The sequence below is a fragment of the Procambarus clarkii genome, chromosome 91, assembly GCF_040958095.1.
Source record: "Procambarus clarkii isolate CNS0578487 chromosome 91, FALCON_Pclarkii_2.0, whole genome shotgun sequence".
NCBI lineage: Eukaryota > Metazoa > Arthropoda > Malacostraca > Decapoda > Cambaridae > Procambarus > Procambarus clarkii.
The window spans coordinates 7,773,581-7,789,793 of NC_091240.1; the positions used below are offsets into that span (position 1 = coordinate 7,773,581).

Sequence of the window (16,213 nt, forward strand, 5' to 3'; positions counted from 1 at the left end):
AAACGTCATTATCACGGTGCATTAATCCGTACAAATACGTCGTATTTTAAACGGATTTTACAAATGTGTAAACAAAATTAATACCTCTGTAAATATGTAAATGAAATAGCCAGTGTTGCGAAGATGAATCAAAAGATATGAATAGTGAACAACGAAAAACCGTATGAATGTGAAAATTGAATTAGTGTAATTAAGATTCCTGTTAGTAGGCTATAGGGAGGTTCGGACGGTTGGTTGGCTATTCGGACGTCCCCCGCCCCCCTCCCTCCCTCCCTCCCATAGCTCATGGTAACCCTTACCCCCTATATACTCGTCCCTAGAACACAACCTTGAGGTGCTTCCGGGGCTTAGTGTCCCCGCGGCCCGGTCGTCGACCAGGCCTCCTGGTTGCTGGCCTCCTTTGGGTTGTCAGGTGGTTAGGTTCAAGACATGCCAGGGCATAGTAATGGCTCCTGATGGAAGGCTGTACAAGTATAGTGACTGAGAGGACCTGCCCTCCCCCCCCCCCTATCACTGCCACCATCATATCCGGACCGCCACTGCCACCATCCGCGCTATCAGCAGATAGCCTTGGTCTGGAGAAGACTAAAAGGTCATCTGATATCCCCGTTGCTGAGTGTATCATCACGTCAATATTCTCTGGACGTTGTAATCCATAAACATCTCTCAAACTTGACTTATATATATATATATATATATATATATATATATATATATATATATATATATATATATATATATATATATATATATATATATAATATATATATATATATGACTGAAAAAGTAAGATTAATAATTATAACGCGAATTTTCTCTGTCTTATGTTTCTTCTCACTGTTGATGGTAATTGAAAAATCAATTCTCCAAAATTCATTTTTATTTCTAGTCTGACGCGACGCCTGAACGCGTTTCGTAATTACCTATTACATTTTCAAAGACTTTAGTTTACACACACACACAACTGTAACCTGTAAACTCGCCATTTGCTTCCATATTCACAAGCAAACAAGTTGTACGAGCCTGTTTGGCTGGTGTTGTACAAGCCTGTTTGGCTGTGTTTGTACAAGCCGGTGAGGGGTTTTGGCTATACCTCCAAACTCAATTTAGAAACTGGCTTTCCTCCGAAGCGCGTCGCGACTAATCTCATTAGACGACCCATTAAGATACTTAAGGGGGGAAGAGTGTACAGGAAGGAACATTCCTGGCGCTCCTGTGGGATACCTTGCCGGGGTCTATATTGGCTCTCCACCCCCTTTAAAGAACACACGGAATCTTGCAGGTGTGTGGGGGGCGTTCTGGCGGGGGGCGTTCTGGTGGGGGAGGGGGGCGTTCTGGTGGGGGAGGGGGGCGTTCTGGTGGGAGCGTTTTGTTGGGGGCGTTCTAGAGAGCTGAGAGAACACCATCTCGTTACTAAGAATTTGACGAGGTCGAGGACCGGGCCGCAGGGACGCTGAGCCCTGGAGTCATAGCATGATAACCTTACCTCTCGGAGCCGATAATCAATAATCCCACGAAGCGTCAATAATGTCGTGGATTTTATTTAACTAACCAACGACATTTTTTTTTACGTTCAGGTCAGTACACGCACAAATAAAGTGCGTACAGCATGAGGTTAAGTGTTCGAACCTAGCCCGAACCCCTTTCCAACCCTCCCCCCCCCCTCAACCTATATGGTTCGAAATCCTGGGATTTATTAAGTGTGCAAACAGTTTTATTATTATTTTCTACCACAGACGTGGCCACACATTTACAATGCTAACCAGCATCTTATGTCCTCCATGGCCAGGGTTAGAGATCAGTTAAACATATAGTTCAGGGATTTATTGAACACTCAACCACAGAAGGTGATTCGGTACTTTTAAAATGCTAAGCTAACCTACATACGTAAATACATAGATACACAGATTTACGTATCACAAGAGTGAAGGTCAAGGTCTGTGTGCTAACCTAAGTGTGTCTATGGGGAAGCTGGGTCTAGCTCCTGGGTCTCGGCTTCCTTGCTGATGTACCTAGTGCATTAATTGCACTTCATGGCAAGGTAGTGTTCAGTATTTCGGGTCTTAATTTAGTCACGCTTGTTTATATGTATTGTGTGTAATTACCTAAGTGTAATTACCTAAGTGTAGTTACAGGATGAGAGCTACGCTCGTGGTGTCCCGTCTTCCCAGCACTCTTTGTCATATAACGCTTTGAAACTACTGACGGTCTTGGCCTCCACCACCTTCTCACCTAACTTGTTCCAACCGTCTACCACTCTGTTTGCGAAAGTGAATTTTCTTTTATTTCTTCGGCATCTGTGTTAAGCTAGTTTAAATCTGTGACCTTTTGTTCTTGAAGTTCCAGGTCTCAGGAAATCTTCCCTATCGATTTTATCAATTCCAGTTACTATTTTGTACGTAGTGATCATATCACCTCTTTTTCTTCTGTCTTCTAGTTTTGGCATATTTAATGCCTCTAACCTCTCCTCGTAGCTCTTGCCCTTCAGTTCTGGGAGCCACTTAGTAGCATGTCTTTGCACCTTTTTCAGTTTGTTGATGTGCTTCTTAAGATATGGGCACCACACAACTGCTGCATATTCTAGCTTTGGCCTAACAAAAGTCGTGAACAATTTCTTTAGTATATCGCCATCCATGTATTTAAAAGCAATTCTGAAGTTAGAAAGCCTGGCATAGGCTCCTCGCACAATATTCTTTATGTGGTCCTCAGGTGATAGTTTTCTATCTAGAACCACCCCTAGATCTCTTTCTTTATCATAATTCTTTAAAGATTTCTCACATAATATATAGGTTGTGGGGGTCTATGTTCTCCTATTCCACATTCCATAATATGGCAGTTATTCACATTAAATTCCATTTGCCAAGTGTTGCTCCATATACTTATTTTGTCCAGGTCTTCTTGAAGGGTATAACAATAATCTAAGTTTCTTATCCTTCTTATTATCTTAGCATTATCAGCAAACATGTTCATATAATTCTGTATTCCAACTGGTAGATCATTTATGTACACAATAAACATCACTGGTGCAAGAACTGAACCCTGTGGTACTCCACTTGTGACATTTCTCCAGTCCGATACATTGCCTCTGATCACAGCCCTCATTTTTCTATCAGAAAAATTTTCATCCATGTTAGAAGCTTGCCTGTCACCCCTCCAATATTTTCCAGTTTCCAGAACAACCTCTTATGTGGAACTCTGTCGAAAGCCTTTTTTAGGTCCAGATAAATGCAGCCAACCCAACCATCTCTTTCCTGTAAAATCTCTGTGGCTCGATCATAGAAACTGAGTAAATTCGATACACAGCCACCATATTGTCTGTCTGATATTATATCATTTCTCTTCAGGTGTTACATCCATTTAGTTTTTATTATTTTTTCCAATATTTTCACTATTACACTTGTCAATGATACAGGCCTATAATTAAGGGGGTCTTCCCTGCTGCCACTCTTGTAGATTGGAACTATGTTAGCCTTTTTCCACACGTCAGCTACAACTCCTGTACACAGGGATGTCTGAAAGATCAGGTGAAGTGGAATGCTGAGCTCAGGTGCACATTCTCTCAGAACCCATGGTGAAACTCCATCTGGGCCAACTGCTTTGTTCTTACTTAGCTCCTTTAGCATATTTTCCACTTCATCTCTAGACACCTCTATACGCTCTGTCGTTCCCTGGAATTCTTCTTATTGTGTCTGGTTCTCTGAGATTTCATTTTGTACAAACACACTTTGGAATTTTTCGTTTAATGTTTCACACCTTTCCTTTTCATTTTCCATGAATCTGTTTCCCATTTTCAACCTCTGCATATTATAATTTATCTGCAATTTGTTTATGAATTTGTAGAATAGGTCCGGTTCTGTTTTACATTTATTCGCTATTCCTTTTTCAAAATTTCTTTCTGCCTCTCTCCTTACTGCTGTATAGTTGTGTGTGTGTACTCACCTATTTGTGCTTGCAGGATCGAGCATTGACTCTTGGATCCCGCCTTTCCAGCCATCGGTTGTTTACAGCAATGACTCCTGTCCCATTTCCCTATCATACCTAATTTTAAAATTATGAATAGTTTGCTTCCACAACCTGTTCCCCAAGTGCATTCCATTTTTCCACTACTCTCACGCTAAAAGAAAAGTTCCTAACATCTCTGTGACTCATCTGAGTTTCCAGTTTCCACCCATGTCCCCTCGTTCTGTTATTATTACGTGTGAACATTTCATCTATTTTCACTTTGTCAATTCCCCTGAGTATTTTATATGTCCCCTATCATATCTCCTCTCTCCCTTCTTTTCTCTAGTGTCGTAAGGTTCAGTTCCTTCAGACGCTCTTCATATCCCATCCCTCGTAACTCTGGGACAAGCCTCGTCGTAAACCTCTGAACCTTCTCCAGTTTCCTTATGTGTTTCTTCAGGTGGGGGCTGCATGATGGCACGGCATACTCTTAAGACTGGTCTCACGTAGGCAATGTAAAGCCCCCTAAAAGCCTCCTCACTTAGGTTTCTGAATGAAGTTCTAATTTTCGCCAGTGTAGAGTACGCCGCTGTCGTTATCCAATTTATGTGCCTCAGGAGTTAGATTAGGTGTTACGTCCACTCCCAGGTCTCTTTCTCGAATCGTTACAGGTAGGCAGTTCCCCTTAATTGTGTACTGTCCCTTTGGTCGCCTATCACCTGATCCTATTTCCATAACTTTACATTTACTCGTGTTAAACTCCAGTAGCCATTTCTCTGATCATCTCTGCAACCTGTTTAAGTCCTCTTGGAGGATCCTACAATCCTCGTCTGTCACAACTCTTCTCATTAATTTTGCGTCATCCACCCAATATATAGACACACACACACACACACACACACACACACACACACACACACACACACATATATATATATATATATATATATATATATATATAATGGGTGTCATTAATTTTGCGTGTGTGTGTGTGTGTAAAAACGAGGTAGGCTGCGCAACAGGTGTGGGAGACCACAGGTGTGAGAGACCACAACCAAGGGGGGGGGGGAGGGGCGCACATAAGTGTGTGGGAACAGAACACACACATGAATGAATCAGCGATTTAAGTTCTCGTAGAATGGAGGCCCGAGTCAAAGTTCCCGGGAATAATAATACTAATAATAATAATACTAATAATAATAATAATAATAATAATAATGACCGCAGAAGAGCTATAACGTCTGGAGATAACGGAGCAAGAGCCGAGTAAGCGACGGGGGATGAATATACCGAGAACCTTCCAAAACCAGCTATGGCCGCCACGCCGGTATACGCCGCCAATATAATGGTATACTCTTCAGATCACATGTGCTATCTGAGATGGATTATTGCCCGGGCGTGACATTTCCCTTTAATGGCTGACGAGAGTGCAGAGCTGGAAAATATAGTTCCATACTTACTACTACTACCCTTACTACTTATAGGCACTCAGAGCACGGTGGGTGTGGGGTTAGGGGTACAGAGGGGCGTGGAGGTTGGGGAGGGAGGCATAGGGGCGTCGGGAGGCTCTTCATTGTGGAAAGTTTATTGTAAACTCTTGGTGAAGATTGCTCTTGTATATTATTGTGGCGTAGACTTTCATACTGCGAGGTAATGGGTTTACTTTAAACTCGCGACAAGGGGTAAATTTACAACGGTAAATTGACAAGGGCATATATATATATATATATATATATATATATATATATATATATATATATATATATATATATATATATATATATATATATATATATATATATAATATAATCAATATAATTTCCCGTGGACAGCTTCCGGGATGTGGCAAGTGTAGTGGTCGCTTTTCTGCCAGTGTTTCCGCAAAGAGTGTGCCCCGGTATCCCATAAACTCTACTGTATCATTTAATTCTACAATCTGTTTGGTTAAATAAAGTTTAAATTAAACAGATAAATGTGATTTTGCAACAGCAGAAATAACCTTGATACCATCGAAAACATGGATAATACCGTTAATTATTACCAATATTTAAAGTATGTGGAGAGCGAGTTTTACCTAGCATGAAAGATCTTGTCTTGAAGAAGAATATTTCAAATGCCACGACATTCTCTCTCTGTGTGTCTGTCTCTCTGTCTCTCCCCCTCCCTCCCTCTCTGTCTCTCCCCCTCCCTCCCTCTCTGTCTCTCCCCCTCCCTCCCTCTCTGTCTCTCCCCCTCCCTCCCTCTCTGTCTCTCCCCCTCCCTCCCTCTCTCCCCCTCCCCCTCCCCCTCCCTCCCCCTCTCCCCCTCTCCTCCCCCCTTTCCTCCTCCCTTTCCTTTTTTTTTAATACTGTACTTGGATATTTGGATATATTGTTTGGTGGTTATTTGGATTGATAAACACATCCAAAGGATACATGATCAACCAGTCTGTGATTTATACGTCAGGCTGTGAGCAGCCACATCCAACAGCCTGATTAACCAGCCCGTCCTCCAAACAAAATCCCAAAGTCCATTCCATGCATCTGCCAAACCCCCTGTTTATGAATGAAAAAACTGTTTACACATGACTCACAACTGATGACGTTTGAACACTTCCGGAACAAGTGCTTCACTGACGAATTTTCTTTGAACCACAATGTTCTAAATGCTTCACCAACGTACTACAAATAATCACCAACAGAATCTAAAAACCAAATCTAACCAGTGTCTAAATATGTACAATATGGTAATATAAAATAATAATACATAATTCTTATTTGAGAAAATTCTGGTTTTGACTGAAAAGCACGTTAAAATTTATGAATGCATCTTTGGGGTCGACCACTGGATGGAATGGACTTGGTCTGAGGATGGGTTGGGCTGACCAGTCCACTAATCAGGGGGGAGGGGGGGGGGACCTGGTCAGAGACCGGGCCGCAGGGACCTTAACCCCCGGAATCACCACAAGGTAAGGTATGTCCTTAATTGTCTTGTGATGAGTTATTTGTAATAAGTTATTTACCCAAGTTTGCTTGTCCGGCAGAGAACACAATCAGACTGGATGCTGCAGTGGCAAATACAGCCGTGCTATGAAGCACCTCCTTCCCTTCCGCCCTACTCGCAAGTGAGTACCACCAATACTGTAGTTAAATCATGTCTCAAGTTTATTGTTATAAATGAACAATTGGCATAGTTTTAAAGAGGGGCTTGGTAGTTGGTCGGGAATCGGGTCAGTCATAAAGTTGGTGTTATCTAAGGTATTTTTTTTTCTTTTTGAAGTCATCATTGTGGGTTAACAATTTTTTATTATTTTTTAAGTGAGAGGGTGACTTGCGCCTTGTACTGTCTTTACAAGGCAGTTGATAAGAATATGTATGGGAGGGCTGTATTCCAACTCTGTACTTTTGATATATCTTTGTTATTGACTGGTGCTTGCAGGAATGTTGATTTATAGTGTCCCTATGTATTCCTTCTGGCTAGATTGCTTGCAATTTAATCCTCAAAGATCTTGTGTGGTTATTGGTACCCATGGGATTTGGTTATTAAATTCACAAAAGCTTTCTGGCCAGCTAGTCTACTTTAGTCCCGAACATAGATTATGATTAAAGTAAGCTGTGTATATATATACGGAGATGCATATTACATCTTCCTCACTCCATGTTCTAATTATACTGTTATATTTTTCAGAGACAAAAATCTTCTGCCTAGTAATAGTGCTGGACTGTTTAGTTACTTTAGTGTTAGCTGGGTAACAAACTTAATGTTTAAGGCATACAAGGAAGGCCTTCAACCGAGTGACTTGTGGACTCTTCAGGTATGTGGTGACTGTGTGCTGCTTTTAACCCTTAGTCGACAGTTTATGACATATGATGTACGGTATTACACTGTAGATATGAAAGGAAAGTGGCTTTTGTAAACAAATCTCATATCCAAAATATGAAGTGTGTCTATTATTACACAATAACATTATAAACCTTGTTCTTATACACAAAACTTTATTGCTTGGAAGAATTTTGGAGCATCAGGCACCCCAAAATCATTTATTTTAAATAACACATTGATATGAGAGTTTTTGTATTTTTCTTCATTAACCCATATTTTTTCTTGACTGAATCCTACCAGAAAACATAAAATAGTGTGTATTTTTATCCATATTTCGGGAACTGATTTCAATATTAGAATATAAATACTGTACACTAATTTACACTAATTTAAAATTTCATACAGTATTTCCAAGAAAGTATGGAATTTATTTATATAATTTAAAATATTAACCATTTTGCAAAGGAGAAAATTATAATATTATCCAAACATTTTAAATGTTGTGCATTGTGGTGACCCATGGCAGAGACAGTTGTGTTCTCTTGGGGTTAAGAACTATTAATGTGGGTTTGTTGATATATTCACTGTAGTATTTGTATTTTGTTTAGCCCATGTATTTTACCACATGAACAGTTCTTGTCATTTGAAACAAATTGTACAATATTAGAATGTTTTAAGCTTCTATACACAAAGTAATCACACTACACACTATTGTGATGAATCAATGAGCAAATCTTTAGGAATTTGTTCTCAGGCACATAGACTCCTATGTGCCTGGGAGGACCCAGAGCATAGGTTCGAACCCTCATCACGGCTCCTACGGATTTACTCGCTAAGCTTCCATATTGAGCTGTCATTGTAAGTAAAAGTGGTTAGTAAACTTGTTTTGATCTTAATGTAGTAACTTTTATTTTCGTAACAGGAAGAGGATGGTGCAGAAATTAATTCGGAACGTCTGGAGAGATTGTGGGATAACGAAAGATGGAATGCAGAAAAAGGCAAGAGAAAACCAGAATTGTGGCGTGCAGTCTGGAGATCAATGCGGACCCGAGTCATCGTCAGCATGATAATCTCCATTGTACAGAATATTCTTCAGTTCCTTGGACCGGTAATTTTGTGCATTATCAGCTGTAGAATGATAGGAATCCTTGAGATTTTCTTACACCATACTTTACACCTTTAAATATATGAATTTTATTAATGGTATTGATTATCTAGTTTTGTTGAATAATTTTGTTGAATATATAGTATTGAAGTACAGCAAATTTATATAAAATTACACTTGATATACATGTTCATGCATTTGTCAGCTGATATAAATGACTTCTGTTTATTACATCATTTTTTTATAATTTTGTGATTCCTTTTTTCCAGTCAATAATGCTCAAGATGGTATTAGACTATATAGATAAGCCCGAGATAGATAATCTGTATGCAGGATTAGTTGTCCTTGCAATTGGTATTATAAACATCTGCAGAGGTTCAGCATTTAATGCCATGTTTGTAGTTAACACACATACAGGTGAGTACAATTTGGCTTATTTTCTTAATTCTTAATGCTAGAAAATTAAATACTGATCAAATATAATTGCCTAACTTGTTAAGGGATGTAATGCTGGTTTGATTAAGTACATAGTAGCACGTTATTGTGGATACTGTTACGTCTTACAAGAGGATAGTACATTCCTTGATAGTGTGTACTTTTCTTTTCAGCAACAAGAGTGACCGGAGCTGTACAAGCTTTGATGTACAAGAAAGTCCTGAGACTAAGAACAGGTGGTGAACGGCTTTCAGCACAGATTATTAATTTCAGCAACAATGATATGGAAAGACTCTTTGAGGCCTGCATTTCTTGCGTATTCATAACTGGTATGTTAGTTAATATTTACCAGAAGCCTGTTAATAATGTTGATGCAGTATGTTGATTTTGTCTGCGTACAGACAAATGCCAGTGGTTTGGGGCTCTGGACTACTTTTAAGGTTAAGCTAGCTTCCTTCAGAAGTTAAATCATAGTCCAAAACTTATTTGAATTCAAATACTGTATTTTCATTGCTGCAGAACTTATTTTGGCTTTTTTTTTAGATGATTAGCAATAAATACTTAGATAACTTTATCCATGGCATGCAAGAGGTAGGTCAGAGGCCCTACCTCCTAGCTGTTGTACCTTGATACTTTTACACTTCTCTCAACATTTTAATATTACACCATACTTAAATATAAAGGTTTGAATTGAAGAAGCTTCCACATTTTCTGCTTCAGGCATCTTCCATTTGTTAACAATCCACACTGAATACAAGTATTTACTTGTAGTTCTCCTACTTATGATGGCCAAATCACATAGGAAGTGAAGAAACAATGGCATATCGTCGTCGAAATGTCGTCATCAACAGACCAGGACAGTCTGTCCTGGACAATTATCATGCCATATGATAATTCTCCTACTTATTTGTGTTTACAATTTCTGTCCGTATTCTTTAATCCTTGTGTGGAAAAACTGTTTCTCTCTCTTGCAAGCTGTGATTTGATCACATCTGGTCCTTCAATTGTTTTTTGTTGTTGATGAGTTTATCTTCATAAAATGGATGACACTGCTCCTGGTTGTTGTGTTTTAGATAAACATCATTGATAATATCTGCTGGAGACTTCAACTTATGCTCATAAATCCAAACATTAAAGGTTCTGAATATTTCATAGACATATACTTTTTATAACCATCCTCCTGTTTAAATTGTGCTTTTTTTTGGTATGTGGACCATTGTTTATTTATATATAAATATAATCTTGATGTAATGGACAATTAGATATTAGAATTTAACTCTATTTGCTTTATAGAGTCCAGAAAAAAATTAAGCTAAAAACTAAACTTAGATATTCCTAGGCCTGGTAGAGCATATATTTGTTTTATACTAGGCCTCAGAGTGTGTGTATTAGGCCTAGGTTGGTTAGGTTAGGTTAAATGAACAAATCCACAAGGGCCATGATGAGGGTCCGAACATCACGGACAATTCGTGGCGCAATCGACTAAGGCGCGTCTGGGACCATCCCGGACGTAAGTTCGAACCCTCATCACGGCCCTTGTGGATTTGTTCATTTGATGTATCACGCTATTGTGATTTCTGTGCATATAGGTTAGGTTTAGTTTTATTAGCAACATAAATACAAAACCTTTTCCCATTTGTCCAAATTCATTTGTACTAAATTCTTTCTAATTGCCCATTACATAAATTTATATACAGTACGATGGTCCACATCATTACTATAAGTACTATCCAAACATAAAGATGGGCTAACTTTTTACAGCTACTGCAGTGTATAAGTGTAAATCCTTCTTGTGGGTGACCTTGTTGTTGTTGTTAGTTCTGCTTCCAATGAGGATGTTGATTGTATTGTATGTTGTGTGCAGGAAACCTATTTTTGGTATTATTACAAATGTTAATGTTTGATGCCCATCCTGTTGTGATACTAAGCCATAATTCTGGTTCTGTTTTGATGGTTTCATTGCTATTGATCTTCATTGGCTGCTTTTTTGCATTCTCTAAAGAAATACATATTGTAGGGTATTGAGTATTTGCACTCGTCTTCAAGGAATGGCTGGCCGCAAATCACAAATGCCTTAAAAATCCAATCAATGTTCCTCATTTTATGTTATCATGGTGAGAAAGAAGGGAATTATCAGGGGGAAAGCGACTATATAGCACTTGGAAGTGACATTACGACTATATAGCACTTGGAAGGGATCAGGATAGGATAAGGATTTGGGATGGAACTGGGGGTAAGGAATGGTGGCCCAACCACTTGGATGGTCGGGGATTGAACACCGACCTGCATGAAGTGAGACTATTGCTCTACCATCCAGTCCAAGTGGTTGGGCACTTGGTATCATGGTAAGAATAAAAGTGAACAATGTTGCTTTTGTAGGGAGGTTTCCTATAGACTTATATAACTAATGCATATCACCATCATTTATTATTAGTGTGTCAAAGACTATTGTATCTCTCTCTCTTGTGTAAAATGTATAGTTGATACTACTGTACTTCATAATCGGTTATTAAAATTATGCCAGGGATGATGCTGAATAATAGTTCCACTTAGGGATTCCAATAATAAATTGGCAAACACAGAACTGATTGGAGACCCCTATTGCCATGCTGATTTGTCGATAAAATAGTCAAAGAAGAGTTCTAGTACTTGCATAGATGAAATCATTGCAGTGAAGAGGAATTTTTTCCTATCTCTGTATCTCCGAGGTATCTGTACCTCTGTATCTTAGGTGAGCCTGGCCTCAAGCTGGGCTCAGGGAGTAAAAGCCTCTTCAGGTATACTCCAGGTAAGGTTTTGTCAGCTGTAACATCAGTAAATTGAGATGACATCCAAACTACCAAACTTCATGTTCTTCTTAATGTCCTTTATTCAGTCTGGTCAATAATTAGCTTAAAAACAGAAAAGGTTTAATATGTTCTTCTATTTACAGTTCTTATTATTTACAGGCAAGGGATATTTACAGTACAGTTCTCGATATAATTTTGTTCCTATAATATATGGTCTATTATATCCACCATCATTGATTGAAAAAATGCACATAATACAGTATACAAATATTGTAAAAGATTTAAAACTGTGGTATATATATTGTAATTAATGATTTGTTAATTAACTTCTAAATTTTTGTTATTCCAGCCATGCCTGTGATATTTTTATTGAGTGTGGTGTACTGTGTCTACATCCTGGGTCCCTGGGCTCTCTTAGGCCAAGGGATCTATATTCTCTTCTACCCAATAATGGTAAGTTGATATGTTTGCTTTCATGATGGTTTGTGATCCGCAGCTTGTTCTCAAGGTGTATACGGGGTCGATTTAAGGCCATTAGCCTAGCTCTTCAACTCGTACACTGCCTTGGTGATTAAGTGCTTAATTGCACACTAGTTTCTTTATCAGCTACCTCACCCTGTCAGGGTAAATGAGACAAATGTATGTGAATGCATGTGTGTGTGTATATATGTATGTGTATGTGTGTGTGTGTATGTATATGTATGGGTATAAAGCATATATGGAAGCTGATCAGAATTACATTTCACCTTTGTGAATGTACATTAATGACACTATGTAAAAGACACATCTAATACTTTATGTAGGGCATACGTAAATCTGTGTATCTATGTATTTACGTATGTAGGTTAGCTTAGCATTTTAAAAGCACCGAATCACCTTCTGTGGTTGAGTGTTCAATATACCCTTGAACTGTATGTTTAACACTTCTCTAACCCTGTCCATGGAGGACAGAAGAAAATGTATATATGCTGGTTAGCATTGTAAATGTGTGGCCACGTCTGCTTCCTGGGGGGTGTGTAGCAAAAAAGAGGCCTGGTCGAGGACTGGGCCACAGGGACGCTAAGCCCCAAAATTCTCTAAAGATAACTCAAGCTGAGACAGCTAACAGCATTTTTTGCCATTGACATAGAGAATTTACTTTGGAATAAAAGAATTTAAATGTAGATCAGTCAATATAACTTTGGCCTAACCTAACCTAAAGACCTAACGGTTGGGTCGCCGATGGTGGGATCTGGAACTCCCCCCCTTCCCCCTCCTGGGGAGGGGAGGGGCTGCGCAGACAGCGGCACGGCAACATGTCATGGTTGTTTGCTAATTTTCATTTGGGGAGTTCAGTCCACTTGTTCGGTCTTCGGTCGCAATAGTTTACCAGAATAGGGGTTTCTTTTGGAGCGCCTACCTTTCTGGGTGCCTATCCCGGTTGATGGCAGACATAGAATGCTCCCAATCATAAGGGAGGGGTCTGTATAGACCATTGCTCCTAGTGCCTCTCTAGAGGGGTCCATGTTCTGGCTCGTGATCCCCGGTAGGCAAGAACACCATGCATTGACTGATGCCAGAAAGTTATACATATTCATTCAGCCTGGATAGCTCCGGGAAGCCTCTGGGACTCGCCCAGAAAATGGGGTTTCATTACATTCAACGCTGGTTATTTTTACAGTGTATTTTCTTTTTGTTTTCACACATAAGCTAAATTGTTTATAGTTTAAATATTTTATATAAAAAATTAGCACCAATTATAGACAAACAGTTCTGATTATTTTTGTTATTGTCTCAGATTGTTTTTGTTTTCGAATAGTTCATGATTTTTCACTTACAGGGAGGCATTGCTAAAGCACAGAGTAGTGTGCGTGTGGAAACGGTGAAGGTCACGGACAAGAGGGTGGCCCTTATGAGCGAGATCCTGAACAGCATGCGTCTCATCAAGATGTACTCCTGGGAAGATTCCTTTGCCAAAAAGATATCAGGTTTGCTTTGATACCAAGGGCTTTTTCCTTTCATGCATGATTATTTTAGAATTTTATTGTGCTAATATTTGTGAGCAATTAACTATTGTTACATGTTCATGTGGGATAGCTTGCATTATTGCAGAAAAATTATTTTATTATTATTGTTTAAAATTTTACATTTTCATCGTGGAATAGCAGGATAGTATTCTGTGCTTTTCCCCTCATTTTCATTTTCACATGCAAGAAATATGAGACTATTTCAGTAACTCAAAGTAATTCACAGAAACAGATAATGATAGATATGAAGAATAACAGAATAATTGCAGTGCTATTAAATACATACTGTATTTTACTTTAAATTATCAAATGAACTAAATATGCAAGCTAGCTCAAAAGTAATATATTACAAACAGTTAGGGGTTGACTCGAGTGAAAACAGTATCCAGTATTTTGCTTGTACTGTACAGTAATAACTTTATCAAATTTAGAGCTCTTAGGTCCTCTTTTTATTTTACATTTTTCAGCATCACTCAAATGTTGTACTCACTCTGCACCGCTCTATCATCATCCATTTTTACAACATTACCAAAACACCTCGGAATACTCTCCTCAGTCTATGATTTGAAAACTTTTATATGACTTCTTTCTATGATACTTTCATTTTTTTATCATATCTATTCTCCTAGCACCACGCAAAATTTCAGGTTGTCCATTTATATTGATCTAAATTGTTTATTTTTCATTTTCATGCTGCAGCAGCATCTCTCATCTTGTATGTCTTCAAGTTCCCTAGTTTACATTTCTCTTCAAACTTCCTAACCATTGTTTTTATTGCACAAGCCCACTTCTTTTCTCCGACTTTTGGCTGTACCTTCACAGACACACATGCATGCACCTCTTGGTCATTCACACATCCCCAATATTTTCAACTGGTCTAACATGGGGGGGGGGGGGGATCTGGTAGCTGAGCGGAGAGCGCGCAGGACTCGTAATTCTGTGGCCCGGGTTCGATTCCTGGACCAGGCTGAAACAAATGGGCAAAGTTTCTTTCACCCTGATGCCCTTGTTACCTAGCAGTAAATAGGTACCTGGGGAGTTAGACAGCTGTTATGGAGCTGCTTTCTGGGAGTGTTTGTGTGTTGGAAGAGGGGGGGGGGGATTAGTTAGTAGTTAGTTACAGTTGATTGACAGTTGAGAGGTGGGCCGAAAGAGCAGAGCTCAACCCCACAAGAACAACTAGGTGAATGCATCTTGCACTTCTCTCTTCATTCTAATTATACACACACACACACACACACTCTGGTAATTTCCTTCCATCTTCTCTCTCCACCATCATAACTTTAGTCCCTGTTTACTTTTTAGCACTTTTTTCTAATATGCGTTGGTAAAATTTTCAATTACAGGGTACTTTACATTCTCATTTTCTACAAGAAAAATTGCATTATGAGCAAGATACGGTACATACTCTGAATAATTATAGCTTTTCAAGTAACCATAATTTTTCTGTCTAATTTCCTTGTATCTCTAAGAATTAAATTATAAACAAATCATTTGTATATTCTGTATTTGTTGTGCAAGTTTGATGTATGGGTAGTTTCTGTTATTATTGGGGTGCTGGTGGTGGTAATACTTATTGGTAATTTGAAGCTTCATGAACTATTTTTTATTGTTTAAACCGAGATGATGTAGAGCTAGCACATACGCTACTGTAACATCATGCTTGACAACTCGGAATAGACCGAACAAGTTGTAAAGAAAACAAGTTTATTCCATTTATTCAAGATTTTGGCACTGTGTTTTCTTCAGGAATATAAGAAAACATTTGTGCACTCATGCCTTGTTAATAAAAAAAGCTTCAGTGGCTAGCATTGATTAAATTGAGATCCTTCCTCTTCACTAGGTGTTTTCTGTATAATAGGCTTTCATCATATTAACACAATTTTTACCATTTGGCTATATTTGCTACATTTTTCTCAGGAATTAGGAAAGAAGAGTTAAAGAAACATCGTATTGGTGCATTACTCCAAGCTGTCAGTTCTACAGTGACGCCAAGTATTAGTATCCTAGCAACCATACTCACTTTTCTTGGATATACTTTCTCAGGTAAGTGAGACCATATTACCAAGTTTTTTTCGTGACTGATAATTTAAATAATGAAGAAAATGGCAAACACAAAGAGATACAGGCTTTTC

At 38.8% G+C, this 16,213-nt stretch overlaps 1 protein-coding gene across 14 annotated transcripts in view; it reads left to right on the forward strand.

The window, feature by feature from the left end:
• The window catches only part of LOC123773988 (ATP-binding cassette sub-family C member 12), a 208,392-nt gene that overhangs the window by 142,611 nt on the left and 49,568 nt on the right, over positions 1 to 16,213 (forward strand). For all 14 annotated transcript variants that reach the window (XM_069318722.1, XM_069318724.1, XM_045768028.2 and 11 more), the window contains 8 exons: positions 6,965 to 7,045; positions 7,609 to 7,735; positions 8,666 to 8,851; positions 9,118 to 9,265; positions 9,457 to 9,612; positions 12,422 to 12,525; positions 13,892 to 14,039; positions 15,999 to 16,124. In XM_069318722.1, coding sequence (XP_069174823.1) covers positions 6,965 to 7,045; positions 7,609 to 7,735; positions 8,666 to 8,851; positions 9,118 to 9,265; positions 9,457 to 9,612; positions 12,422 to 12,525; positions 13,892 to 14,039; positions 15,999 to 16,124 — 1,076 coding nt within the window. The remainder of the gene's footprint in view (positions 1 to 6,964; positions 7,046 to 7,608; positions 7,736 to 8,665; positions 8,852 to 9,117; positions 9,266 to 9,456; positions 9,613 to 12,421; positions 12,526 to 13,891; positions 14,040 to 15,998; positions 16,125 to 16,213) is intronic.